The sequence below is a fragment of the Charadrius vociferus genome, unplaced genomic scaffold, assembly GCF_000708025.1.
Source record: "Charadrius vociferus isolate BGI_N301 unplaced genomic scaffold, ASM70802v2 scaffold163, whole genome shotgun sequence".
NCBI classification, from domain to species: Eukaryota; Metazoa; Chordata; class Aves; order Charadriiformes; family Charadriidae; genus Charadrius; species Charadrius vociferus.
This window is the reverse complement of record NW_009648332.1, coordinates 8,420,496-8,448,185: the sequence shown is the minus strand read 5'-3', so window position 1 is coordinate 8,448,185 and position 27,690 is coordinate 8,420,496. Positions and strand designations below refer to the sequence as shown.

The 27,690-nt window shown below is 41.6% G+C and overlaps 1 protein-coding gene across 1 annotated transcript in view; it reads left to right on the top strand.

Annotated features, from left to right (window-relative positions):
* PTPRF (protein tyrosine phosphatase, receptor type, F) overlaps nt 1–27,690 on the top strand; it is a 296,593-nt gene that overhangs the window by 84,833 nt on the left and 184,070 nt on the right. Inside the window, exons 3-4 of the mRNA XM_009884676.1 lie at nt 11,568–11,713; nt 14,464–14,605. Of these exons, the coding sequence (XP_009882978.1) occupies nt 11,568–11,713; nt 14,464–14,605 (288 nt within the window). The remainder of the gene's footprint in view (nt 1–11,567; nt 11,714–14,463; nt 14,606–27,690) is intronic.

Sequence of the window (27,690 nt, the reverse complement as noted above, 5' to 3'; positions counted from 1 at the left end):
GCGCCTGCTCCAGCCTGTACGCAAGTCCCAGGTCAGCTCTGGAAATCCAAATTCAGCACCTCGTGGTCCCAGTGCATTATGTCCTGGGCTTCAGGATAGACCTGGTGGCCACAGCAGCTTTTCACAGCGTGGCAAACCGTAACTTCTCCACGTGGACTGCAACTTTCTGCATTTCTTGCAGCTCTGTGCGTAGTCAGGTGAAATCAAGTAGAAGTTGGTGCAGGTAAAAGGCCACAATAAATCAAATCTGGAACCATATCTGGTAACTGGAGATTTAAGGAGTTTAGTTTGGAAACAGTTAGAGGCTGACCTGATCATCTACACAGAGAAAAGTTATTAAAGTGAAAAGAGCTTTTCATTTTATCTGTTAAATTCATAACCACAGCAAGGAATGGAAGCTAGAAAAATTAAATCAAGAATGCAGCAACCATGAAGGTGATTAATTTTGATGCCTTTCTAAAAGTCAGCCCTCACTGAACCAGAAAGCCCGGGGAGGGGGAGGAGAGGACTGGGCACCTCCTGGGATAAAGCGTCTGCCCTGCTTTATGCACAGAGCGACAACTGTAAAACTGCAAACCCCGGGCATGTGTCAATCCTTCTCTTTACTGGGGGGTTCGACACCCAATATTCAGATTGGATGGAGGCAGATGTTTTGGATCAGAATTGCCCAGCAGCCCTCTGCCAGCACAGTCCTGCTGCTGGGCAGAGGTGGTGCCCCAGGATTCGAAACTCTGCTCAAATGGCTTTTGAGCTGTGGGTGATGCTGTGCCTTCATTTAGCCACTGCTAAAATACGTCGGTACGGGGAAGAAATGCTGCCTGGTGTCTCCCAGAAGCGTTGAACCTCTCCATCCAAGCTTATTGAGGAGTCCGACTTGGAGGAAGCCTTTTAATGGGGAAATACTCCTGTTTCTTGGGGAATTTCAAGTAAGATTGAGCAAAAATGAATAATTTTTTTTTTTTTTTTTTTTTTTTACAATTTGAGAGTATTTTGCTACCTGCTGAAATTTTTTACACTCTGGTAAACATTTAAATGTGGAAATTATATTTCTTGATTTTCTGCAGACTATGCTACAGATGCTGCATGATAAAACAGTTGATAACAAATAGGAAAAAAAATCACTGGTGTAACAGAAATGCCAGAGTGCGCTTATTATCGTTAAGCAGAAAGTTTTCCTCCTTACCAGGTAGATGAGGCAGAAATTTGGTTCATTACTAGGAGGAGGACAGAACAACGTACAGTGTCATTAAAATGAAATGCAGGTCCCTTCCTGAGAGCCCGGGATGCCTTTGCTTTAGTAACGGATATTCTAAAGAGGTCACTTACTCCGGCTCCCAGTTCTATTAAAATCATTGTGCTATGCTCTCTGTTTACAAAATAAGGTTTCTACTCACTTTTAATTCTTAAAAGCAGAGGAAAAACCTGAGCTTGGCAAAGCCTTTTGAACTGCCGAATCAAGAACTAGCTGCTTGCAAAGAGGGATTAAAACCTTTTAATCCTTTTGTGTAAAAGAATATGGTGTTTAATGTGGTAGGCATGCTGGCAAAATTAATTTTCATGTTTTTTCAAGCACAAGATTTCAGTTCTGTCTTTGTTTCCTGGTCCTGCATATCTTACGGGTTCTTTGCACTATGCAATACACTTTATTAACTTTGAAGTTTTGAAGAAATTTGCAAAACAAAATGCAGATTTGGAAGGAAAAGTAAGTTCCTAGGAGCAGGCACAGCTGTTACGTACCACCTCAGGCAGCGTTGTGATGGCTGATTTCAGAGCCTGGTAGCTGGAGTTATTATTCTCTTGCCCGTTGTACGTATTCTGTGCAAAAGAGAGGAGGCCTGAATGCAGGTACTGAATTTTGTGTATGATTAAATGAATGTTCTATATGTATGCATTTGAAAGCCCTTAAGTGAATGTTGTGTAAATGGTGATAATTGGAGGCAGTCTTCTTGCAATCCTTTCTCAAGCTAAATAAGGTCCAAGGCCAAAGGCCCAAATGTTTAATTGTATTAAACACAGAGGCTGAAAAATTTATTAACTCAGAAAGTGTGTATTACCAAGTTAATTGGAAGTGCCTTTAAGCTATTACCAGGTGGAAATTTGACTTCAGGTTTCAATTTTAAATTAAAGCAAAGCAGAAAACCGTTCTGTGAGGCTGCTGGAAGGTCTGCAGTTAGAGCAACGCTTCTCTGCTCTCCTTTGTTTTTCTGCTCTGGGTAATATGTAGTATAAATGCTGGGGAGTTAAAATCAAAAGCTAAACCCATATATAGGGGTCTGGCTTTTCCCCAAGATATGTGGCAAGCTGCACACACAGGCTGCGGGTGCTCTGGGGAAACGTAAAAGCAGAGGAGGGGAAATGAAGATGACCTCAGGTTCTAGAAGGATGTTTTTCTGGGCTGTTTTTCTGCTGTATTTTTAATCGGTATTCTTCAGTCGTATGCAGGACTGCTCTGTGCTTCTTGGCATATTTTTCTTTTTCTAGTTACGAGTTATTTCAGTTATTGGAAGCAATTGTAAGGAAGGTGTCAGAGTAGAGAGGTTGATTTATCCCCCCCCCCTTTTCCTGGCACACAAAAAACTTTAAAAAGGCCATGGACAAGAGTCAGTCACAGCACAGGGATTAGCCAGAGTTAAGGGTTTTCTTACTAAGATGTAAAGCAGCTCACACTGATAGCCATCCAGGCACTTTGAGAAAGACATTGCAATTACAACAGCCTTGAAAAATAACGGAGAGAATTTGCCACTCTTGTGCGCAAAATCTGTAGGCACCCTGCAGGTATGATATGAAAAGCAGCCACCTCCCTGTTGCGTTAAGGTTTAAGTTGCCTGCCTAAAACTCTCTCCACAAATAAATCGGCACCCAAAATGTTCAGCGCCGCTGAGTGACTTGCACAGCATCCTTGTGTGATGGTTGCCAGAGACAATTCTTTTTCAGTATCATGTCAGTTAATTTTAGGCGTTTAAACTCTTTCAGCAATTTCCATGATTCATAAAGAGACAGAATTAGAAGTTTACTGAAGTGCAATACTATGATGACAGGCTGTTGCTGTAGTTTATTAATATCCAGTAATTGTGGCCTTAACACTTGAGTGAACTAACGGCTTTTAACCCGTATTTCTGTGGAATAAGCAGGTTTACCCAAACATCAGCATTTAACAGTGGATGCCCAGTTTCTACTGGTGCAGGGCTAGGTTATGTATAACCATCCAGACACTGACCAGAAGTACACAGGACACATGAGGTTTTAAGATGTTTCTTTAAGAAGAAATTTTAAAATAGTCAATTTTGACTTTATAAAATACTGTTTAATGTTTTATATCAGATTTAATAAGTGTAAATTCTGTAGGGAATAGAGGGCTTGAAAATGCCAGTGTGGGTGAACATTCCCACCTGTGTGTCTGCAGAGACACCTTGGTCCTGTCCAAGGTTTTGCCTTTAGAGTGGACTTAGGGTAAGGAAAGAGCCTTTTGCAATTGTGAGCAGCACCCATTTGCTGAGGTGGGGAAGAAGCAGCCAGCAAAGGTTATAAGAATTTCTGAGCTTAAGTCATTTTAAATTGATAAAATTATACATTTGACCTAACATGTACTCTTACATTCTCCTCAATTAAACTTTCTACGTATAAACAAAGCACATTTCTTTCTTGCATCTTAGTTCACCGTATTTCCTGCTAGTGTTTAGGGAAAATCACAGCCTCCGCTGGATGACTGCTTTTATTATTTTTGTAATGTATTTTTTCTACTGAAAGTTACAGAGGTCATTGAATATGTTAAAAGATCTACTTCTTAGAGATTCGTATATTAATCATTCACTTTATTTGGTTTCATTTTGTACAAACTCAAAAGGTATCTATGAGTAACTTTATGGAAGTCAGGAGATGAAGGTGAGGAGACATGCAACTTACTTGGAGGTAATGTTTGTATCCTGGACAAGCACACTTGAAGCTGGAAAACTCAACCACTAAAATTGGATTGAAATAGCAGAATCATTTGTCCTAGCTGCTGGGAATCTCTTAAGCATTAAAACCTAATAACAATAAGATGATAAAACAAGAGAGGAGGATGTGCAGGTAACATTAGGTAACTTGTAATTCAGAGTGATCTGAGGAATGTGTTGAATTGGGAATGCCATCTTCTGTGATTGGGATGCAGTTAAATGTTTTTTAAAATGGATGGGAGAAAGGGTTATGATCCATTCACTGGAAAAAAAGAAAATTGTGTATGTACTTGAGCATGCAACACCCCACTATGTATTTGCATTTATTTAATAAGTACCTTGCACCAAGCAATAAAGGACAAAAGTTTCAGTTACAAGGTGCTGTCATCTTAGTGAAATAAAACCAAAATAGGAGGAAACAAGGAATGAATTAGCATTGTGATCACCGAGACCCACTGATGCTGTAGTAAGCCGTTGTTAAAGAAACGTTATTACAAGGCTCAAACAGGCTCTTCCTACTTGTATAATTTACAAGAATTAAAAGTACAAGTTTGAAAAATTGTATTTTGCCAAACAATATTCCTAATGATCTCAAAGGGACAGGAACGACATTTAAACGATGGTGGGTATTTTGAAAGGAAAACATAAGGATATTAAACATAAGGATAGCTGCAGAGCCCCCTGGCTCGCCTCCTGCCCTGCAGCAGATGCTTAGGAGAGAAATCATAGAGTAGGTTACACCAGAGTATCCTTCCTGTAGGCATCCATCCATGCATGGATATCAATCATCCATGATCATAGAGGAAACAAAGAAAGAGAAATACCCTTGGTGTATATATAAGAATGGGCCACCTCTGTCTTCTAGACCACTTTATTTCCACTTCAAAGTCAGTTGTGAACATGAGAAAGTCTGTGTCATTTTTGGTTTCTTCCCAGTGTTATAACAACTGAGCCCCATCATAATTTTTCACGTATTTGTCCTGACAGCAACCATGTGAGAACAGCAGGCAAGTTTTACAGTGGAAGCTGAGGCACAGTTGTTCCTTGGCATATGTGACAGGGAAGGTTAAAGGCAGGGATTTAAACCTGAATTTCACAATTTCCAGGCTCAAGAATATTCCCATTATGATCTTTTCCTGCTTGTGTCAGTAACTTCTTTTAATTCATTTAGCCCAGGCACCTAAATAAGGTTACCCATGTATGCCTATTGTATGTGCTTATCTAGTTCATCTCCTATCACAACTGTAATTTTTTCCTTCACAAAGGAGACTACTTCCAATCTTAATTTAGCCCAAGTCGTAAAAGCTTTCAGATAAAAATACAAGCTCCCCTCTCCTACAACGCTGATCTTATTTTTGGCTGCCCTTCTATTTAGAACAGTGGGCACTTGGAGCATGAGGACAGATATTTTTCTTTAAAATCTCTCCCAGCAGGTGAGTGTTCATAGAACACTTAATTGCAGACATGTGTTTAATAATTCATTTTTCTCAAACCCCTGTGCAACTCTTTGGAAAAATAGCATCCACAAGAACAGGAGGAGCAGTATGATTGCCAGTTTCTGAATTAAAATTTTTGGATGAAGTACATTTGATGTGGGTGCTAAATACTGAAAAAGCATCAGGATTCAATTTAATTTTCCCATTTATTTTAAGAAACCATCTAATGATGGGTCTTTGAAATAAAACAAGTTAATATTTGGGTATATGGAGCATATTTATGTTGGCATATATTACGTTTCAGCCACTTGAAATTTTTTGGCTCTTACAAAATTGCAAGGAAGCGTCTTTTATGTGACTGGTGTGTACTTAATGTGTACCAAAATACAAGGATCTGTGCTAAGTATACAGGACCCAGCATCATTTTTCAAGGCTCTGGCTGGTATTCAAGTCAGGTAATGCAGATCATATGTTACTTCTCAGAAGCCACGGTTCACATAAGACACCTTGCCAAGTTAGAGGGAGGCTACACCTCTGTGCCTCAGCCTTGAAGGAAGTCTGGCAGAAGAGACTTTTCTCCCTGGGAAGGTCCTTTGGGTTCACTGAGAAGCTGCACAGCCTAAAAACAACACATGTGATGGTGTGACTCTGAACTGCTCTGGTAAAGAAAGGAAAACCTGAAAAAGAGAAATGGAATGTTACTACTCTGCTACAAATGTTTGGTACGGCAAATATTAAAATAGCTACCGAGATAGCTTTCTGATTTATAACGCTTGTTTCAAAGCAAGTAAATTATCTAGAGTAGCAGAGAACAACAGTGATTTTTATATATAAAAATATGGGTGAGAGAGATGCATCTGCATGGTTGGCTGTCTCTCACTCGGAGTTGCCCTGCAGGAAGGTTGTGTCAGTGGCTCTCCAGTAGACTAAAGATTCTGCCTTTGAGGGCTTCACATTCCCCTCCCAGACCCATCACACTTGCCTTTGCTGGGGAGGACGGACAGCAGCCTTACTGATGAGTGCATACCTCACTTCTCTGCTTGTGCTTCTCCCTCTGGCTTTCTGTATCCATGTTCTTGTGGACCTCTTAAAATGCAATTCGAGGGAGCATTTCTTCTGAACGCATCATACACCCTAGCTCAGCCCAGGGCTCTGCATGAGTTTGTTGCTGTTTTCCAGCATGGTGAAGTAGGCTCATGTGTGCCTAAATCTCTGCTAGTGTCTCTTCCACACCATGAAGCCCTCCTTCTGATTCATTCACTTTATAGGATTATCCAGGAATCTGTGCTTGCTCAGCAAGTGACTTTTTCAACGCTATCAACTGTGAAAGGAAAGTCCTTTTCTTCTGATTTTTTTTTTAAAGTTTCTCAATGGAGAGCATTGTCTGAGCAAGTGGTTATTTTTCAGCCTTCAGCCAAATAAGATAAAACCCATTTTTTTTTAAAATACTCTATTTTTTACAGTCTTCTTCCTCAGAACTGTGTTGTTCCCATAAGCTCTCTAGAGTAATTTACTTTTGAGCAAAGACCAAATAGGGAAAATTTCAGCCAAGAAGGTGAAAGTTTTCCCATTCTCCTGCCTGAAGCTTATGAGTAGTGAATAGAAATGATGGCAGCAGTAATTTCCACTCTCAGTGTAGCAGGAACTTGGTCATAAAATGAGGAGCAAGAATTAGTTCTGAGGGTGAGGACTGAACGCGCTCCAGGGATCTGACACTGAGCAGAGAGGCTAGGGAGAGAGAGGCTGGAGTTGTTTGGACTTCAAGTTATTAAATGACACATACACCAGTCTGGAGTTACTCCACGTGATGGAGTAAGCAAAGGTGGGTGTGATGGGCACCCAGCCATCCAGCACCTCTCCCTGCTGTCACCCAAGACTTGCTCAGGAGGTTTTCTCTCAAGCTGACATTTCCCAGATTTGTCTTTGGAATATGATCACTCTTTTTTTCTTTTTTAAACTTTCAATAAAAACATCTTCAGCTTTGCCTGGTCCTTAGGTCATCAGGGAAAAGACAGGATTTCACTGTGAAAGACATTTCAGTTCTTTGTATTTATTTGTAGTTTGTTTGAACAGTTAGTTTCAAGCTTGGGATGTGCATAATCTTCTGTGGAGACTCTGATCATTTTGAATTTAAGGCGGGGGGGGGAAGGGAAGGACTTAGGTTACTGCTTAAATATTTTATTTTCAATACATCCTTATTTTTCTCCGGTTGTGTTTTTAGGCCTACCCTAAGAGTGCAAACACTCAAAACAGGTTAAAAAAGACAGCTTGGACCATCACCTGGCCCTATCCCCAGTGGTTGTTACTACTGCCCTTTGGAGGTGATGTGATATGTCCCACGGCAGCCACCCCCAGGCAGCAGAGTTAAAGACATGTTAGTTGGAGAGGTGGTGTGCAGGTAGTCTAGTCCATTTAATATGCATTTTCCACAGACACCAAGATTTTCATGGATGATCTGTCGCACTTCTATTAGCCCTCACTGAAATAAGTTTTGGGATTTGCTGTAACAGGTACCAATCAGTATAGAAATATGTATGCCCATGCCCGACTGTATTGTCCTGGGGCCAGGACTCAGGATTTTAGGTTTGCTTAAGTAGTATTTTCCTTCCATTTAAAAACTTTAGGGCATACAAACATTTAAAATGGCTTTGTAGAAATACCCTTTCCCAGACTGTGAGAATTTGGTTTATACACAGGGATACTTTCGTGACCAGTCTTGGTGGATTTAGATGGTTTCCAGAAATCAGCATTGCTCAATTAAATGTGCAGGGGAAAAAGATTCATTACAACAATGTAAATTCAAGCTGAACAAGGCAGCAGGTTTTTTAGGTTTTACTGCCTGTGAACATTCAGTTTCCTTTTGTTCTGGTTTTTAATAGTATTGATTTTTTTAAAATGTACAAAAGTAAAGTAAGTCCTCGGTGTACAAGCTGAGGAGTAGGTGTACAGTGAGAGATATAATTGCATTGTATTCTTCAAGGACAAAAGTTTTTTGGATTCTGTTGTATTTGGATTCTGTATGTCATTTGAAAAATTTACACTATTTTACTAAGATCACAGAGTAAATAACAGAAAATCAAAAGAACAAATCAACTGCCGAAATGCAATACAAGACATCAGCTCAGCATACTGCATAGCAAAACAGTCAATCACACTGCAATCACTAGCAGTCTGAACAGTAAATTAACATTTCACTGGGATAGATGAGAAGTGAATAAACACAGATATATGTAAATATAAACTAAGTAGAAATAGACATGATTATAGATGAGTAAATATGTGAAATCAGCATCAGTTAAGCAAGCACACTTAAGTGCTTTGCTGTTCATGTCAGGACGGTGTGCCAAAGACTGCAGAGCACTGCCATCATGGCATAAAAAGCATTTTCTGGCTTTGGAGGTATTTTCTTTGCACAGTCCTCAGGGTTCCCTTGACCAAGGATGGCAAAATTCAGTACACCTCTGTGTGATGAATTTCTGTGGTCAAGTCTGTGATGTTCCTTCAGAAGGTTGTTGAGGACAGGGCATGCGTATCAACGTCTGCATGGATGGTGCTGACCTTGGTGGATAAAGTGTTTGCAAAGGCCTTTTGGAAATAAAGCTGAGCAAGCAGCAGTGGTAGAGGTCCAGGCCTATAGCTTACTGTCTCAGCTGTGACCTCCAGATCACCTGGGTTCAGGGTTGGCGTGTCCTCTGGTGCCTGTGGTCCATGAGGGCGGTTGGCGGGTTCCCTAGCATACGACCACAGTCCAAGTGGAGCATCTGATCTTGCAAATTTTGAAGGGGTCTGCTGTCCTGCTGCCTCAACAGTGGCATGCCACCAGCCCCTCTCTGCTAAGCGTGTCCTCAGCTGGTGGTTGCTTCTCCATGTGGTGCCAACTGGTCCTTTGCTCTGACAATGTGGTGGGTTGACCTCGGGGACTGCCAGATGCCCACCCATTTGTGGACTGCAGGGGAATACCTCTTCCACCATGGTGTCTTCATGGGCTGTAGGGGGGAGTCTCTGCTTGGGTGCCTGGAGCCCCTCCTCCCCCTCCCCCTCTGACCTGGGTGCTCACAGGGCTGTTTTGCATACTTTTTACCTTGCTCCTCACTGCTGTGAGGTGTTTTGCCCCTTTTTAAACCTGTTACCACAGAGGCACCGCCATGACAAGCGTGACTCTGCCCTGCTGTGGGGCCATTGTAGAACTGGCTGTCGACAGGGCAGCCCTAACGTCTCCTCATGGAGACCCCCCTGCGGCTCCCCACTGCCAGCACCTTGATGCTTACACCCCATACATGAGGTGGTGTTGCACATGTGAAGCAAGAAGCACCCTGGGCCCTCAGCGGTTTCCCTGGTCTGGTCCACACACCTTGGAGCAGGGCAGAGCCCGGCCTCTGGGCTTTGTCAAAAGCAGTAATTGGAGTATGTCACTGGGTTAAGCTGCCGTGATTGTGGCGTCACCCTGTGCCACGCTGGAGGGACGGCAGGGGTCTGCCGTAGGCTGTTAGGGTGGGCTAAACCAGAAGGCGAAACTGAGATTAAGGAAGGTCCCGCAGTTTTAGCAAAGTCTTCGGAGATTGCTGTTTAAGGGCGCAGTTGCAGCTTCAGGTGGCAGGTGCCAGCCTGCAGCTGCTGAGGTGAGGGAGAGGCGCCATCTTCCAGAGCCCCTCCTCTGAGCCTGCCCTGAGCCACCGCGCTCCCTACCTTGCTTGGAAAAGGGGGGGAAGAAAAGAAAAAAAAGAAAGGCAGCTAGGGGTTTGGGTGCTGGTGGCTGGAGACAGGGAGGGGAGTGGGACGAGGGGCAGAGCAAGCCCCTCTGCCCCTTCAGTAGCTGCAAGCTGCCGGCCTGGCTGAGCTGTAACTTGCAACTGCGCCCTTAGCATTTTAATCTCTTATACATGAGGAAAATGCATTTAAAGATTGTATTCTTTTGTTGTCACTGGATCTGTCTCCCTCCTAGATCAGGGAAACTCAGCCCACAGTTCATCAAAAGCTTAGTGTTTAAACCACCTGGGCTTACAGATGTCGACCCCCTCTCCCTCAAGGACATGCTCATGGACGTGTCCAGAATGTGAAGATGGGGAACCACTGCCAGCTCCGCTGGGGACGCTGGTTTCGTGTCTTGGGGTTGAACAGGTTTCTCCACTCATTCTTACTCCTTTCTACATCCCAGCAGCTGTCTCTGCCCCGTTTATAGGTCAGGTTCATCTCTGAGAGGTGGTCGATCAGAATTGTATTTGAAATGTGGCCTTAGTGTGACCTGTGCACTGAGTGAGATCATGGGTGGGACTCTGGTAACTCCCTCTGTGGAGTTTCATGTTTTAGTGCTTTCTAGGGATACAAGATCATCAAACACTTCTCACTTGGACAAAGCAGTGTTTCAAAATGACCCTCGGCTCACGTACTGCAAAATTCTGTTGTACAGTGAGTACAGAAGAAAAATATAAATGTTCAACCTGGATGCCTGGTTTTATCCATCCAAGTCTGTCTTGTAAATCCAGAAGACACAACTGTATTTTCATGAAACTTCTTTTATTGATTATTAAAATGTTACATGATATATTTTTTTCATTTTTGCTGAGTCTTTCAGGCCTGAATGTCACTTTGGTTTCTTTGCTGACTTTCACTTTTAGTGATTAGTTTCTTACCAAGCATACACCAGCCTGTGCAGGTTTCCAGATACGTATAGACTGTAGGATTTTTGTGTCAATCCACATCTAAAGTGAAATTAAAGGTTGTTACTTGTATACTTCAAGCTGTATCTGTTAATTTTGATTAATGTCTTAACAGCTTTCAGGAAAACTAATTTCAACGTATGGTACATTTTGTAGGTTTGTTGTGTCAGCTGTTCTGTAATTTCCAGTGCTATGACCATGTTATAAACCTGCAAAAATCCATTTATTAAAAAAATAAACCATAAAAATGGTTCCAAATTGTCATATACCTGAATGAATGCCCAGAGGGCCAGGGGGAGCCCTCTATTGCCCTCATTTACAGGCAAGCCAGATGGACTTTATTCATTTTGGGGGAAAAGGAGTACTCAAGCAGAAACTGTGCTTGTCATGTTGCAGTCTGTGCTGAATTTGTGTGGCCGAGGCCATTCAACCTGGATTTGCAGTAAGAGCACCAATTATCTTATAATTTAGATTACATGACACATTCCTTGCTTATCTGATGTTGTGTCCTCATGGGGATGTTTTGGTTATTTTTCCAGGCAAGCCAACGTTTATGAAAGCTCCTGAAGATCAGATTGGGATTTCTGGAGGAGTGGCCTCTTTTGTGTGTCAGGCAACAGGAGAGCCCAAGCCTCGTATCACATGGATGAAGAAGGGGAAGAAAGTCAGTTCTCAGCGGTTTGAGGTAATTACAAAAAACACAAATAAAAATTTGGTAATCAATCTAATGCTTGGAGGTCTTAATTGCACAATAATCGTCATTGCAGCCTGGTATCGCTGCATCACTATGATACAGAATCTAGAGCTTTAGAGTAAAATAAGTTTCCTTCCCTGCAGCAATGCAATCTGTAGAGCAGGCGCTGTCATTTGAACACAACTCTGGAAGCACAGTCATAGGAGATCCTTCTTCAGATAGGAGACTGGGGCTTACACCGAATTGGGTGGCAGATAAGAGTTGGACCTAGCAGTAGTTTTCTGTTTCCATTATGAAAATTGATAAGGCACCTCCTTGGCCTCCTATCCCCAGTGAAATTCAAAAGTGGGATGCCAAAATGCTATTGGAAGGCTTTCTAAGTGACGGCTACTGCCATCCCTCCCACAAATGCGCTTGGGAATGGAGTGATGAAGTCACTTGAAGGGGTAATTTGACTTCCCTGTGAACTGAAGTCTGAGTGAAAGGAAGAGGGAAGAGCAGTTATCAGAAATGCTTTTGAAAAATGGTCCAATTTGGTTCATATTTTAAATAGCAAACACTTTCTCACTGACTTTCTCCACCTTCTTCTCCACTTTCCTTTTTTGGAATTGGGTTATTTTCTCTAAAACTGCCCTTGGAAATGCAACCCTTCTACCATTCTGCTGCCTTTCCTCTAATTCTGTCTTCGATGTTTTTGCTGTTCTGACTGGAGCACAAGATGACTTTGCTGCCCAGAATGGATTGATTCAAGTCACCAGTTTTAATCATGACTTTGTATGTGAGCAGAAAACCTTGATTAAAGTAATCAATTTTACTCTTGTTTTACATTGTTATTTTTCCCCTAATAAAGGTTAAGTCTTGTTGTATAGTAACCATTTAAACATTCTGATTTGTAAGTAAATAAAACCTTATAGTGAATTTAGTACTTACTGTGGCTGACCAGAGGGCTGTGCCATATTATATGCATTTATATAAGCAATTTCATACCTTTATTCACATCAGTTTTGATCCGTAGTTGAGGCGTTTTTATTGTGTTAGGCGCCAGTGAATAATATCTTTCTTATTTTCCTGGAAAACTATTAATTTTACCTCATGACTAAGCTAGTCTTTATTTGGAAGAAAACTGAAATTCACTTGAAATGAAAAAAATTAATAAATCTGATGCACACATGCTGAGTTATTACACAAAAGAAGTATCCATCGTTAGCAAATGAACAGCATTTCTGGTCTCAGTGTCTGTCAGGTCCTTAGTAGTTGTAGCTCCCTTCCTGTAACACAAGAGCATTTGTTCAAAGGATAGTAAGGGCAAAAGAGCTTTTCTGCTGTTTCATCTCTTAGCTTTTTAGTTCTTACCACTGAAGTGAATTAATCTCTGCATCTGACTTTGTCTTGTTTTAAAATTTTGCAGTAACCCTATCCTGTGTGAAGATTATAGAAAGTTTAGCATTTTATCACAGTTTCATATTTAATTTAAAATTGAGTATTTAAAAAAAAAAAAAAAGTAATTCCTTAAAATGTACTGTGGTGACGTTCACGTTTCTCTGTCCTGTCTACTGCTACTTGACCCCAAATTAGGGGTTTTTGCAAGCTGTTTCTATTACTTGGAACAGAAGAGCTCTTCTTTCCAGTGTGAGGATTAACAGATTTTCAGTGGTCTTGGTTGCCTTTTAATTCCTTCCTATTTCTCCTGTTACTGCACAGTCTTGTGGTGCACGTTGTTTTTCTCCTTCCTGTTTTCACTCATTTGGTCTGTGTGCTGTGAGAAGCAATCCTAAACAGGGCTGTTGAAAACAGGGTAAAGGTTTTGCATGGGGGTAACGCAGGTCCTAGGCTGACGTACATGTCTCTGGAACAAAGTATAGCTTAGTCTCTTCATCTGCCCCTGCAGTTCCCAAGTGACAGGAGGGGGCCTTGTGCCTTTCCCTCATGCTGTCACCATCTGCAGTAGAGTTAATATTTCCAACTTTTGCTGTGCTCAGTAATAGGAGAAGGATGAGTTTGGCATTAACAGTGGCCTGAGGCTGTGCCTTCACATTCTTGCCATTAAGGAATAGCTTATACTGATCCAGCTGCAAACTAACAAATACCTCTTTCTTCCATGTAGAAGTTAAAGTAATGCATGTTACAGCTTAGCAGGACGGATGGAAAGGCAATGATTTATTAAGGACATAATTTATTATGCTGGGGAAGGAATTGTAATTACATCATTGTTGATTATGCCAGAGTTGCAGAGTACCCGGTGCTGAAGGACATTAAAAACCCTCACTTTCTGCTGGAGTTAGCATGCAGTGGAGATGCTCAAGGTTTTATTCTAGTTTCGTTACTATTTTCCTCGTAATCCCACAGGAGTATATCATTCTGCTCTTCCATCAAGGTGAAAGTTGGCACTAAATTGCTATCAGTGTGATTAGTAAAACCATTAGTGCAAATATGGCTCAGATGTTTTAAATCATCAGATCCACATCTTTATTACCAGGTTGATAATTTGTCAGCCTTAATTGATTCATAAAGAACCTCATTGGATCTTCATTTGTTCTGGCCTCTTCAGAGGACAAATATGTTCTTGACTCTGAAATTTTTGCATTTCTGGACTTGGAATGCTTGACTAATTGCATGGTATTTTATAGCTTACAGGGCTTGTTTTGGTTTGGTTTTTGGTTTTTAACCCCTGGATTGTTTTGACTTCCAATTTTTGTTGCAGAGGATATCAATAAAGACGTGTTTTCTTTTCATTGTTAAAGGTTATTGAGTTTGATGATGGATCAGGATCAGTTCTGCGGATACAGCCCCTGCGTGTTCATAGAGATGAAGCTATCTATGAGTGCACAGCAACCAATAGCGTTGGGGAGATAAACACGAGTGCCAAATTAACAGTGTTAGAAGGTAAGTGGGAAGTTTTTTCATGCCTTAGAGGTGGGAAAAGACATGGTTTTGGCTTTGGTAGCAACATGTTGGTGTGGTGTTTTTAAATGACGTGGTGATAATTCTAGCTTGGTTTGGAAAAGCTGTGTTCTTCCTTTATCATTTGCTGTAATTTCTGCAAGTGATAGAACCTAATAGTTTTGACACAATCATGAAAGGATTGCAGATTCTGAACTTCCTTTAAAGGGTTTTAGTTGTATTGTCTGGTTGAGGTGTGTCATTTCTAACTTGAAGGGCTAACCATAGAGACATTTGTATACTTTTCTTGTCTGTTTGCTTTAATATAATATCCATCTTCAGGTTGTCTAAGAATTGTATCTGACAGTCAGAAACCTAATCTATGTTGCTGCACCTTCTGGATTAAATCGGCACGGTTCTTGAATAGATTTTCAGGTTACTCTTCAGATTTTGAGTTTGATGGGGAATTTAGCTGGGTTTACTTTTCACTGTAGTCAAAACTTGTTATTCCATTTCTCCTGTTAAAGAATAGATTTTGATCCTTGTCTGCTATATGAGCAGGTTTTATTTTGCTTGCTATGTTGTTTCTTCTAAATTGAATGTTTTGTGGAAGAACAGTGTATTAGATATAAAAAGTCTTCTGATCAGTTGATTTTTTAATATTGGATTGTCAGAATTATTGTCTGCTTTTAAGGAAATGTGTTTTTTTTTCCCATGTGTTGTATTATTTGTTTATATATAGGCTTTTGTAAATGCACTGAGATGTTACAAATCCGGGGCATTTGGCTGAACAATTTTTGTTTGTTTGTTTACTTGCATTTACTAAGACAAGCAGGAAAAAGCTTAGCAAATTGCTTGGTGTATACAGATTGATGTAGAAACTATTGAATAATGAAAAAACTAGAGTGGAAAGCCTTTATTGTTGTATTGTTTTGAACCAGAGGAGACTGGTTATCCCAACGGTGAGTGTGCCAGCCATACATGACAAGTTACCTATTGTCCCTTGTTCTCCCATCCCCATTTATAGCATAGAGGTAATCATATTTTCTTCTCTGCTCTGTGACAAAGAATACATTGAACAACTGTAATGTACTCAGACACTGTGGTGATGGGAATCATAGAAATCATTCAATACTTGATGTGATTGTGTATCTTGTTTCTGGAGGTGGGGCATCTTAAAGGATCAGCTTGCTCTTCAATAGTAGTAGTATTAAGAATAGGATAACAGGTGCTGTAAACTTGAAAATTGGGGGGGGATCAGATCTTTTTTGTTACGTCGTGCCTTTGCAGCCATGTATGTGAGCGCATAAAGCTCAGTGGAGCTCTTTCAGCAGTTTACTTGTAGATCTGCATTTAAATGCTTCTTGCAACTGGATTTTTGAGATACTAGGTACTTGAATACCCAACTGTTCCAAGAACATTCCTGTTTCCTTTGGTTGCAGTTGCCTTTATGTATCTTAGATATGTATGCACATGCACACACACGCTAATAATTTATTTGCTCTGTGTTAAGTGTTCAAAGGCCCACAGAGACATGCATTGCATAAAGGAGCACAACAGTATTTCTTAGTTCTGCGGTGCTTCCGCTGATTTCCTGGTGAGGTAAAATTTGCAGACCACCACGTAAACAGGGAATGTTAGGAAACACCAGAGGCAGGAAAAGACGTGGGTGCACACAATTTAAGAGCCACAGAAGCAAAAGTCACTACCCATCAGGCACAGAGCCTGCTTTTCTGTTTGGAAACTTCCTTTAATCGGGAGTAATGCTAGTTTAATGTGATCCCTTAAGGTAAAAAATGATGTGTGGGCTGGGGAGCTGTGTTTTCTTCTCTAACTGAAGAGTATCAGCCCTTTGTTGGACACTCTCATAATGGGCAAAATTAAGAAACATTTGCTGTATAACAGTTTGTATGTGCTCATGCATATAGAGTTGTGAGCTAGATTACAGAGGATGAAGAGCTACATGTGCGTCTTGGGTTGGCTTAGCTGATGAAGATGAGTTCTGTTATGATGTATCTGTATTTAAGAAAGAACGTTTTATAATTCTCTTTTCTGAGACTTTCTATGGACAGGTCTGTATTTTTTCAGTCATGCTATCTTATTGCTTGATGTTGTCTGCGTTAGATTATGCTGTTTCTGCATTTTGGGGGTGTGAATTTTTTTATTATTATTAATGTTCCTTTGTTTGCTTATGTGTTGGCAAAGTGGATATTGCAACTTAGTGCCCTGGTTGTGGTTGTGTTTAGTCTCAGTGGACTATAAAGAATAATGGTAAGTGCCCCCGCCTGTCTGTTATGCCATCAATTTCCTAACATGAATTTTGTAGAGGTATTTGAAAATGACACATTTTATGTGGCACTCTTGATACCCTCAAGACTGTCAGCTAGGATTGGATTTTCCCTCTGCTTCTGGGGTTAAAATAATTTCTGTAATTGCTCTCAGGTGGCAGTTTGAATGATGCAGACATTCTGCACTTCCTTTCAAGAATTTGACTAATGCAGTGGTCCCCGGTGCATGACAAAGCTCTATCGTAGACGTTCTCATGGTTACATGCTGCTAAATACACAGCATGTATTGATTTTTACATTAAAAATCCTTTATAACAATAAGTTTTAATGCTTCTTCACAATTTGTGCTTTAGAACATAGGCCTTAACATGAAATCCAGAAGTCACAGTCAGGGTTTAGCAGGCTGTTATTAGATGTCTTTGTAGCTAACTAATCTGGAGCTTTATTTTATTTAGATTTCTGCAATGTTTTACAGATCAGAGGCAGATAATCCTTTCTAATTGCCAATTTATTCCATTCTGAATATTAAGAGAGAAGCATGAGTCCAGTTTCCTGGAGGAATCGGGAATTCTCACTGAGTGAATCTCTTTTAACAGTTCGGTTCCCTACTACCTTTTCATTCTCTGCTCCCATGTCTCTCATTTTTCCCTTCTAACTGCAAATCCTATTGTGGCCAAACTACGTATACTTAGTGTAACTGGAAATTATTTCTCCTGTTGATAGTAGGAGAAATATACGTGCATATACCTTCTCTTCTCATTTCTCCTGGGTAGCTGATAAGCTGAATTATGTATGAGTCATACTGAACATTTCTATCTTTTTTTCCAATTATGACCCGAAGCAGCGCAGAAGTACGTTCCTGCCTGCCTGGCAGAGGAGGAAAGCAGTGCAGGGAGGGGAGGGCTAGCATCAATAAGCTGGCACACATTCCCAAGAAAAGCCTCAGGGACAGTTAGTGGCACTAACACATTAATAAATATATTATTCAGGGGTAATGTTGAGAATTACAGAGCTTTTTAAATAGGGAGATTATATGAAACGTTAGTAGGAAGGATTCCAGCGTGGAAGAATGTGGCAGCAGGATGATTGCAAGACTGTCTACATGGTGTCCTTCCATAAGACTCCTTGTCTGTTCAGCATTGCGGCTGTATTAGGAAAAGTGACAATAACAGTGTTTGTCTCTAGTTGCTTCTACACCAAAGTACACCTTCAGTCTGTGGTTTTCAGCAGTCTCCACCCAACCCGAAGGTAGGGAAAAGCAGTGCAAAAAAAAAAAAAAGTCTTCAGGGGGCAGGGAGGAGTCTATTGATTCTTTGGGAAAGGAAGGAGGCTCAAAAGTATATTGTCAGTCCCTTCTCCCAGGACTTTCCAACTTGCACTTTTAGTTATAGGTTTTTATTTCCAGAATCGGGAAACTAGTTATAACTGGTCCTTTAATACTCTGCAAGCAGTCTTTGTTCACTCCCCTGTAACCCAGAGGATACAGTCATATCCAAGTGACACCGAATATGTTCAGAGTTTCATTTCCCTTTGTTTTTAAGTAGGTTAAATGAAGATGAAAATACCATCTCCAATTTCCATTTCCAGCAGAGATCTATGCAAATCCCCTATGCCCCTATCCCAGACTCCTAATCATGTGGCATGTAGTTATCTGCCTGGAGAGCGCTGCCAGGCTCTGCAGGAGAGCAGCTCCTGGTAAAGAGGACAAACGGAAGAGCTGGGAAAGGGTTGCTTGCACACTGGGTTTCCAACTCAAGGTAACCTGGCAAGTTAAGTTTTACTGGCTGGCTTCGTGCTGGTAGAAGTAGGGGAAGTTTTGGTGTGTTTCAGTGGAGCCTTAAAAAGTTCCTGAGTGCAGCAGTTGTCCTGGGGTGGGAAGCACCTACACCTTAGTGTAATTTGCTGTTTACTGAACCATGTCATGAGCTTAATTTCTTTCACCATCTGCCAGCTGCGTTCCAGTTCCTGGGGTTACCCTGTTTGAAATGCTGTAAATGATAAACATTTGACTGTTACAAATGATTTCTGCAGAGAGCTAGATCTCAGAAGGCCTGAAACAATATGCCCTTTTTGTAAACACTCTTCTAAGAGTGATTTTGTCATTGGAATAGTAAACAGAAGTTAGCTATGTTTAATCCTTGTTTATGTTTGGTTAGTTACAAAAGGATAAGTCGGATCATTGTACTTTGGCTCACGTTTGTCTTCATTGCTTTTGCATCTTTTTGCCAAGAAGAATTTCTAGCAATGTGTTATAAAATTGAAACAATTATAGAAGGGAAATTGAATCCATTTGGATGTGCTCATTCTGATTACATAAATGAATTAAGGCTCCCTGTACCCTGCTGTTCCTGGGATTGGTAGTACTCTCTTCATCTCTCTGATCAGGAGAGGACAGGTCTTTCCTCTACATGTTTCGTGTTCATGAACTGTTCCAACTTCATTCGGTCTTTCCCTGGGAAGAAAGGCTGCTGTGATGGCAGAGATCTTACTCCTGTTCTTTGCTCTCTACACAAGCAATCCAATAGTACTTACTTTCTGTAATGAGACAGGAGGTTAATGGACCTCTATTGTGTTTCCAAGAGCTGCAGCACAGTGAGCCTCCACGTGCTTCAGTGCTTATGGAAATGTCCTAAAATACAGTGATGTAGAGAGAAATGAAGAAGCCTGAGTGTGTTTGCATTAGATTGTGGCATGTCCCACGCTTGTTAAAAAGGAAAACATTAAGTCAATTAGTCATGGTGGCCTCATTGAGAAGTTTAGGTTGTCACCTAGAAGAATGTAAATCCCAGCTCCCGTGGACTTATGCTATTAAAGTATAAACAGTGTTCACAAGGAAAGAGTTTACTGTGCTGCTCAACAGCAGGTTGCTTGGTATTGGTCTGGTAAGTCAATTTAAGAGACCCATCATCCTGCTAAGAATTCTAGTCGTTTCTCAGGTACTGAACAGTAGCTAGAAGAATCCTGAAAGTTCAAGGGGAAAGTGGTGGTCTCTTGGTCTCATAGCACACAGAAGATTGGGCAGAATTGATGATCTGCTTCAATTAGACCAAGAAAATTTACAGAGACTGCTTTACTTGTTATGTCCGTTATGTCCCGTGCTGTCAATACCTAGGCTGCCACAGTATCTGAAGAACTGTTTCAGCTATTTAATTTTTGATATCTATAGAGCACCTGTCATCTCAATCCACGTGTGAAACTTCTCTTCATTTCATTTCAAAGATGGGATTCAATAAGAACTTTGGTGTTACTCTTACAGTTTATTTTTTATAATATTTAACAAGAAAGGCTTTCTTGGCTGTGAATGAGAGACAAAGAAGTAATTTTCTCAGGTTAAGAAAAGTTTTAAGTGTTGTTGGTCTCTCTTCCAAACAGGAGAGTCAGCAGATCTTTAGAATGTATCAGACCCAAATGCCATAATTTCCATTTCTTACCTCTGTTTAAATGATTAACTAATGGCACATAACCATATAATGTATCCATGATAGCAGGTTCCATCAGAAGACTGCCATGCACTAAGGTTAACATCCAGGTTCATTCCACAAGTTTATGAAGCAAGAAATACAACCTTTGAAAAGTTTTATACGAAATATCACATAGTTAATGCCAAGCTGAACCCTCTGGAGCTGTGCACTCCCATAAAACATTGTGTCTGAAAAGGTACTGACCTCTTAATCTTCAGAACATTTTTCTTTTAAAGCAAGTGGCTGTTTCTGCATATTGCGTCTCAAATGAGGTCCTGTGAAATTACATCTGTAACAGGATGGGATGTTGTCATGTTCTTATCAGCAAGCTAATGGCATCAATGATATTGCAACACCCAAAAGCAGCACCTGCGATTCAGGAGGGACTTCCACATAAAAACAAGTGAGCTTTAAGTGTCAAACAAACAAGAAGGAAGTATACTCTACAGAATTCTGCAACAGCTCTACTGCAGGGTTCGTATTGCCAGGTACTAGGTAGGTTGAAGTTGTAAGTGTGCAGTTGTAATAGTATGTGTGCAGTTATATCCTGAAAAAGACTTCTCGGAGCTCCCTGTCTCACACAGTTGATTTATTCCAAGTTTATTCAGCAGTTTCACAGAATTCACAGAATTCACAGAATTGTTAGGGTTGGAAGGGACCTCTGGAGATCATCTAGTCCAACCCTCCTGCCAGAGCAGGGTCACCTACAGCACGTTACACAGGACAGCGTCCAGGCGGGTTTTGAATGTCTCCAGAGTGGGAGACTCCACCACCTCTCTGGGCAGCCTGTTCCAGTGCTCCACTACCCTCAAAGTAAAGAAGTTCCTTCTCATGTTAAGATGGAACTTCCTATGTTCAAGTTTATGCCCATTACCCCTCGTCCTATCACTGGGCACCACTGAAAAAAGACTGCTCCCATCCCCCTGGCATCCTCCCATTAAGTATTTGTAAGTATTAATAAGATCCCCCCTCGATCTTCTTTTCTCTAGACTAAAGAGACCCAAGTCCCTAAGCCTTTCTCCATAGGAGAGATGTTCCAATCCCCTAATCATCTTCGTTGCCCTTTGCTGGACCCTCTCCAGCAAAGGACAGTTCCCTGTCCTTCTTGAACTGGGGAGCCCAGAACTGGACACAGTACTCCAGATGCGGTCTCACCAGGGCAGAGTAGAGGGGGAGGATGACCTCCCTCGACCTGCTGGCCACACTCTTCTTGATGCACCCCAGGATGCCATTCGCCTTCTTGGCCGCCAGGGCACATTGCTGGCTCATGGTCATCCTGTTGTCCACCAGGACTCCCAGGTCCCTCTCCACAGAGCTGCTCTCCAGGAGGTCAGCCCCCAACCTGTACTGGTGCATGGGGTTATTCCTCCCCAGGTGCAGTACCCTACACTTACCCTTGTTGAACTTCATAAGGTTTCTTTCTGCCCAACTCTCCAGCCTGGCGAGGTCACGCTGTAAGGCAGCACAGCCTTCTGGCGTGTCAGCCACTCCTCCCAGTTTTGTGTCATCAGCAAACTTGCTGATGGTACACTCTATCCCTTCATCCAGTTTATAAGCACTGACTTCGGTACTGGAAAACATGTTCAGCTAAGAATTTTTGTTGCCAATAACAGTTGTCTTGTTTCTGCTTGCTCCATTTCTCAAATCCCTTGTGAAGGTATTCAGAAACGTGGATGCTCATTCAGAGCCTTGTGGCAACCTACCGGTAACTTCTCTCTGTTATGAAAATTGATAATTGAGCCCTGGGCATTATTTTCTCTCTTTTCCTGGGCTCAGGGTGTAGAGACAGGTTGCTTCTTACTCTGTGCTATCTTACAGCTTCCTGGGAGATTGTCGTGGAAAGTGTGTCAGGCTGTTCTGCTGCTGCTCTGCGATCAAAACGTTCAGCCTATTCCAATAGGTAAATGAGGCACAAACAGATTAGTTTAACTCTCTGGCAGAGATGCACTCACACAGACAGGTTCCTGTCTTGTTGGGGAGGCATCCCTGTGGGTTGCCATCTCCCAGCTGAGTCCAGGGATGGCCAGATGACTGCTTCTGCGTCTCTGTTCCAGTTTGAAATCAGACAGGTTAGATTAAATCGTCTGTGGTTTAAACTAATCTGTTTTGACTCTCTGTTGGAACAGATCATCAGTCCCAGCTGGGAGGCAGCAACCACCAGCACTGCCTTTCACGTCATTGCAGAAAGACTGGCATTCCCATGTGCCCCGAGCTCCGTGGCCACAACAATGTCTGAAAGCTTAGACAGGGCAGGGATTTGGATGGTGTCGGTAGGCGGTACACCAGGGTGGAAACCTTGGCTCAGGCCTAGGCTAAAAACAGTGGTAGTCTAAAAAGAGCGGCAAAATGGAGAAACAAAGTGAAGACTGCTAAGGAGGAGATGTGTGTGCCATAAGCTTTTCGGACTAGATACTATGGAGGAAGAGAAGGCAAGAATAACATAGGTATCATGTAACAGATTGTAAATCATGAAGTAAATACATTTGTTGGGAAAATATGGGTGTTTCAGTTGAAACGTGTGCTAGCCGATGGCCTAATCTGCACCAGAAAGTGGCTCAGTAAGCCTCCCCGTGCAGTAAAGTCCCCACATTATTTATTTCATAGATGATCTGCCAATCTTCTTTTTGATTCTTCTGGTCCCAGTGTCCCAGTTTGATTTCAGATACCTTTTTTTTTAACACACCTAACTAAAGAGGTGTACACAAGGAGCCTTGCAAGTGTCTTTTCAAAAGCACTGATAGATCTATGGATCTAGAAGCTACACCATCAGATGTATGCCAGGGTCATAGTTGCTTTTTTCATTCAGTTGGTCGCTGGCTAGCATAGCTTCTCTGTGTTTAATGCACCCATGTTTGTCTTGTCTCGTCTTGTTTCCAAGCAGTCTGTGTCAGGCTTGTAGCAAAAATTCTTAGTATTCCTTATGTTTATTCCTATTATCCCTGTCACTTAAGGTGATTTGGCTTTTCTTGCTTGATTTTTTTGATTGTCCTCTCTATTTACAGCATCTCCACAACACTGTCAATTTAATACCCGCCTCTTGTGCAGAGGTTGTTAATGCATCGAGTCATTTCAAAACTGATATTTGAGGGACTTGTTGATACAGATCATTGTTGCACTACTAATTAAAAAAAAAATAGTGAACAAGAGAGTGGAGTTGATTAGGTGCCAGGGAGCCCTGATTTGGCTCTCAAAATGTTTATCTGGTAATAACTAGGCTGAGGCTGGACCCAGTGACTCTCAGATAATAAATTGAGTTTGGAGGACTAGCAGTCAGAAGAAAATACTTTCATTAATGAATTGTGTATACATCTAGAAGTCTTTCAGAGAAAAAAAAAAAAGACAGACGTGAAAACCCACAATTATAACTTAATCAGTTTCTTATTGTAAAAGGCACTTTAATGGAAATGTATTTAATTCATCTGGAACAGTCAAACAAGAAGTTAGCTTCTTGAGATAATCTGAGTAACTGTCACTGTAAACCTTGTCAGAATCAAAAATCAGATTTCTTGTCAGATTTAACATCTACTGGTGACCATTAGAAGCTAAAATAATAGATCTTTATCATCAGATGTTTCAAAAGACCTTTCTTATTGCTGGATCTCTTTCAAGATGCCTCGTTCTGAGAGCTTCTGTAGCAACCTGTTATTGACAGATGTGCTCTCTGTAGCTTGTATGTCAGTCCTGCTGATACCTCCTGCTGACTAATAAAGTTAGTTGCTGGTATGTATTTGTAGAGTGTTTGAAGTCTGTTAGGTTGTCGAACAGCCTTCTGAAAGAGTTAGTAGCTCATTGTTTGAACTATTGGAAATTAATGGGAAACACTGCTTGATAATGCCATGTGGATTGTCTGCTTTGGTTCCAAGGAAAAAGGGAAGGGCAAGAGCAAGATGTCCTGAAAAGTCTTTCTGAGTCCTTAACTACTTTGGCAAAATTATCTTCTGTATCTGCTCATAACTGAGAGACTCTTTGCTCAAAGCTTAGTGACCTGTTGTCATTTGCTGGTATGCCATGACTTACACAGGCACTTAAGAAGACATAGCGCCACAGTGATCTTCTGTAACTTCTTCGGCAGAAGTGGGAGAATATATCCACTTAATAGAACTGGAGAGTAAGTTCTTAAATGGAAAATGGAGCATGGAGAGAACAGAATGTGATAACTATGACCGTAGGGAATGCAGTGCTTACAGCTATGAAAGCATAAATCTCTGCATGCAAGAAAGTTTCTATACAGTCATCTTGAGCTTATGTTCTATGCCTTATCTTCTTCCTCTCAACAAGTGAAAACTTATTTCTGCAACCCCTCCCAGTTTTAATGGCGATTTTCAGGAATTAAAAAAATCCCATGAGCAGCTGGCCCTTCCAGGGGAGAGCGCTCTTACTGGGCTGTGGGGAGACCAGAGTAAAATCGTTACCCTACCGGTTTTCTTCCATCCTGGAATAAATTGGGAACCAGTAGTAACCAAAGAGCAGACCCGTGGAATGGGAAAACTATTTGCATTGTGATGTCTTTTGTCCCTCCTCTTCTGTATTTTTGCCCGTGGCACACCTGCTCTACCCAGTCTGACTGGTACTCGCGCAGGATGCTGCAGGTTCAAAGCTGTTGTGTTGCTCAGCCCCATCTCCTTTGCCAGTTTTGCCTGGGAGAGCTCTTGTGAAACATCCCTGACTTCGTACCATTGTGGAATGAGAAAACTTCCTGAAACACTGGAAAAAGACTTGCAGGACAGGAAACTTATTTCCTTTCCTGCACTGGTGTCTGCTAGCCAGCAGCTCCTTGTCTGGAGCAGCTCCCGTTCTTCTGGCAGAGATACAGATTTGCAGCCTTATTCCCCTTGGTCTGCCTGATTTGCTGTCCTGTCTGAAATAGTGGGGCTGTTTTCTTGGCAGCTGGCTTATGTTTCTCGTGTGGTCACTCACAATGTGGTGGTGTTGAAACCATAAATGTTCTGCTGAGTGAGCTACAGGTGGAGCTTGTGGTTTCGATTAATGCTCAAAAGAGGCAGATTTTTCAGGTACAGAGCTGGCTGCTAGGGATTAGATGCTGCATGGTGCTTGGCGTGCTTGATGCTCACTAGGTTCACTGGGGTCCTGGGTCCCACAGCATCTTGTTGCTAGAACTCCTGTAGCCTATCAGTGTCAAATCATACAGGCGTTTGGGCTGGATCTGTACTTCCTCTGAAAGATTGAAGGCTGCTCAGGGAAGTGGTGGAATCGCCATCCCTGGAGGTATTTAAAAGATAGGTAGCCATGGTGCTGAGGGACATAGTTTCGTGGTGGTTTTGGCAGTGTTAAGTTGATGGCTGGACTCCGTGATCTTAAAGGTCCCTTCCAACCTAGGTGATTCTATCATTGACATCTTTTCAGCATCACTATTAGATACAAGTGCTACAAGGACATTCTGCCCCTATTTTGTGTGGTAACTAAGGTTCTATTTAAGTTGATGCTCTCTGGTTATTTCTGTTTTTAAAATCCCAAACCATTACTGATCCAATTAATGATCACCCTATTGTGTTTTTTATAGGCGAACAAAGACTTGTTAGAGCAGATGGAAAGAAGGTAAGAAACTTTCTTTTTATTCTTCTGAATCGGAGGGTAAAATAAAGATCCAGTTTTGTTGGCAACAGGTTTACTGTTGATAGCTAAACTGCCTTCAAAAGGTAACTCTTTTTTTTCCTAATACTCACTTTTGGTTTCTCAGCGTGAGAGAGAGGGATGATAAAATCAAGACGGTTGAAGAAGGAACGGAATGAGCCTTTTAAAATGAGCCTACATCTCCTTCGCTTTGAGTCCCAGCAGGGAAGAGTAGGGCAGGCCAGCAGTGCTTCAATTCGAGGAAGTGCCTTCCAGATGGAGCTCCATGCCTAACGTGCAACAAGCAGGCCAGGCAAAGCAGAGAGTTTGCTGTCCCTTGGAGCCTGTCTGGGAGGGGGACAAAAGCCCAGCTGAACCCCTGGCAAGTACCAATCCATGGAAAGCCTACATATGGTAGAGATCAAAATGATTCACCTGGAAGAGTGAAGAGGTCAGCAGGGAGTGCCCTTGCTTGCATGGACCATTCTCTGTAAGAAGATTTGGTGTTGCCTTCTGTCTCCTGCTGGGAGGTTAATTAGGACAGCTTTTTTTTTTGCCTGCAAGAACATCACTGACGTGAAACCTAGCTAGATTATGCATGTAGATATGTCATCAGCAAACCCAGCATTGAGTTTTGAATGAGTTGAGGCCAGGGGGAAACTCAGTGTGTGTTCTTTACAAATAAATGGTTTGGTTGCTTGATTTGGATATGCTTTTGTCCCTTCAAAAAGTAGCATTGCAGAGAACCTTAGCTGATGCTTTGCCTGCAGGAATAATGCAGCCTCCTGGAAAAACTAGCAGTTGTTTTGCCTAGAGGTGGTAGGCTTAATCAGAGTCCACCTGATTGGCATGTAGCACACGTCCTAACATTGAAACTTCTGCCTGCCATGTGCTCATAGACCTGAGGAAGAAATTGCTGGTCAGATGAGTAGTATCTAGTCTTGAATGTAGCAAACATGAATAAAATATTTATCTTTTGCAGCAGGACTTTCAAAAGAAAAAGATTCTGCAGGATTCATGTTTTTACTAATTAGACACTAAAAACTATAGAAGTGCTAACAAAAATAATAAAATAAACCCTTAGCTCTTGCCCCGGGCATGAATTTACTAGGTTTAGTTTGTTGTTCAATTCGGTTCATTGATCTTGTCACAATTGATGAATCATTAAGTTGTGACTACTGTAGAAATTACAATGCACAGATGTAGCTGTACTGCACATCTGTGTGTTCCCAATGTGTTAATGATTTTAAAATGCACTTTATGCCTGGGCATCCACTGTGCTTCAAGTGCCAACTGACATTTTGTATTACTGAGCCATTTGTTGTGGTTGGCAGAGGGAAAGTCTTTTGGTTCTCCTTGTACTTTTTTATCACTTTTGTCTGTTTTTCAGATAGCTGGATTTGATTTTCCCAGCAACCTTGGCCTTGCAGAATGCGAGTTGTGATGTCTCTTTCTGCAGGCTGCCACCCTTTCAATGTCGCACTTTCTCTGTGTGTTTGTTTGCAGCAGATGGGGTTATTTCCTGCACTGAGTCAAGAGGAACATGTCAGGCTCAAAAGCAGGATTTGTTGGTTTCCTGACTTGCTTAGGATTCTGAATTTTAATTTTTGAAGTTTAACTGAGATGTCATTGACTTGGTTCCTAGCTTAATGTTAACAACTCAGTTTAGATAAAGCCTCCCGTCCTAGCAAGTCCCAGAAGACCTCAAAAACTTTCAATGTATTGACTTACAGGCTGATTGGCACCAGCGATTCAACAATGTGTGGCA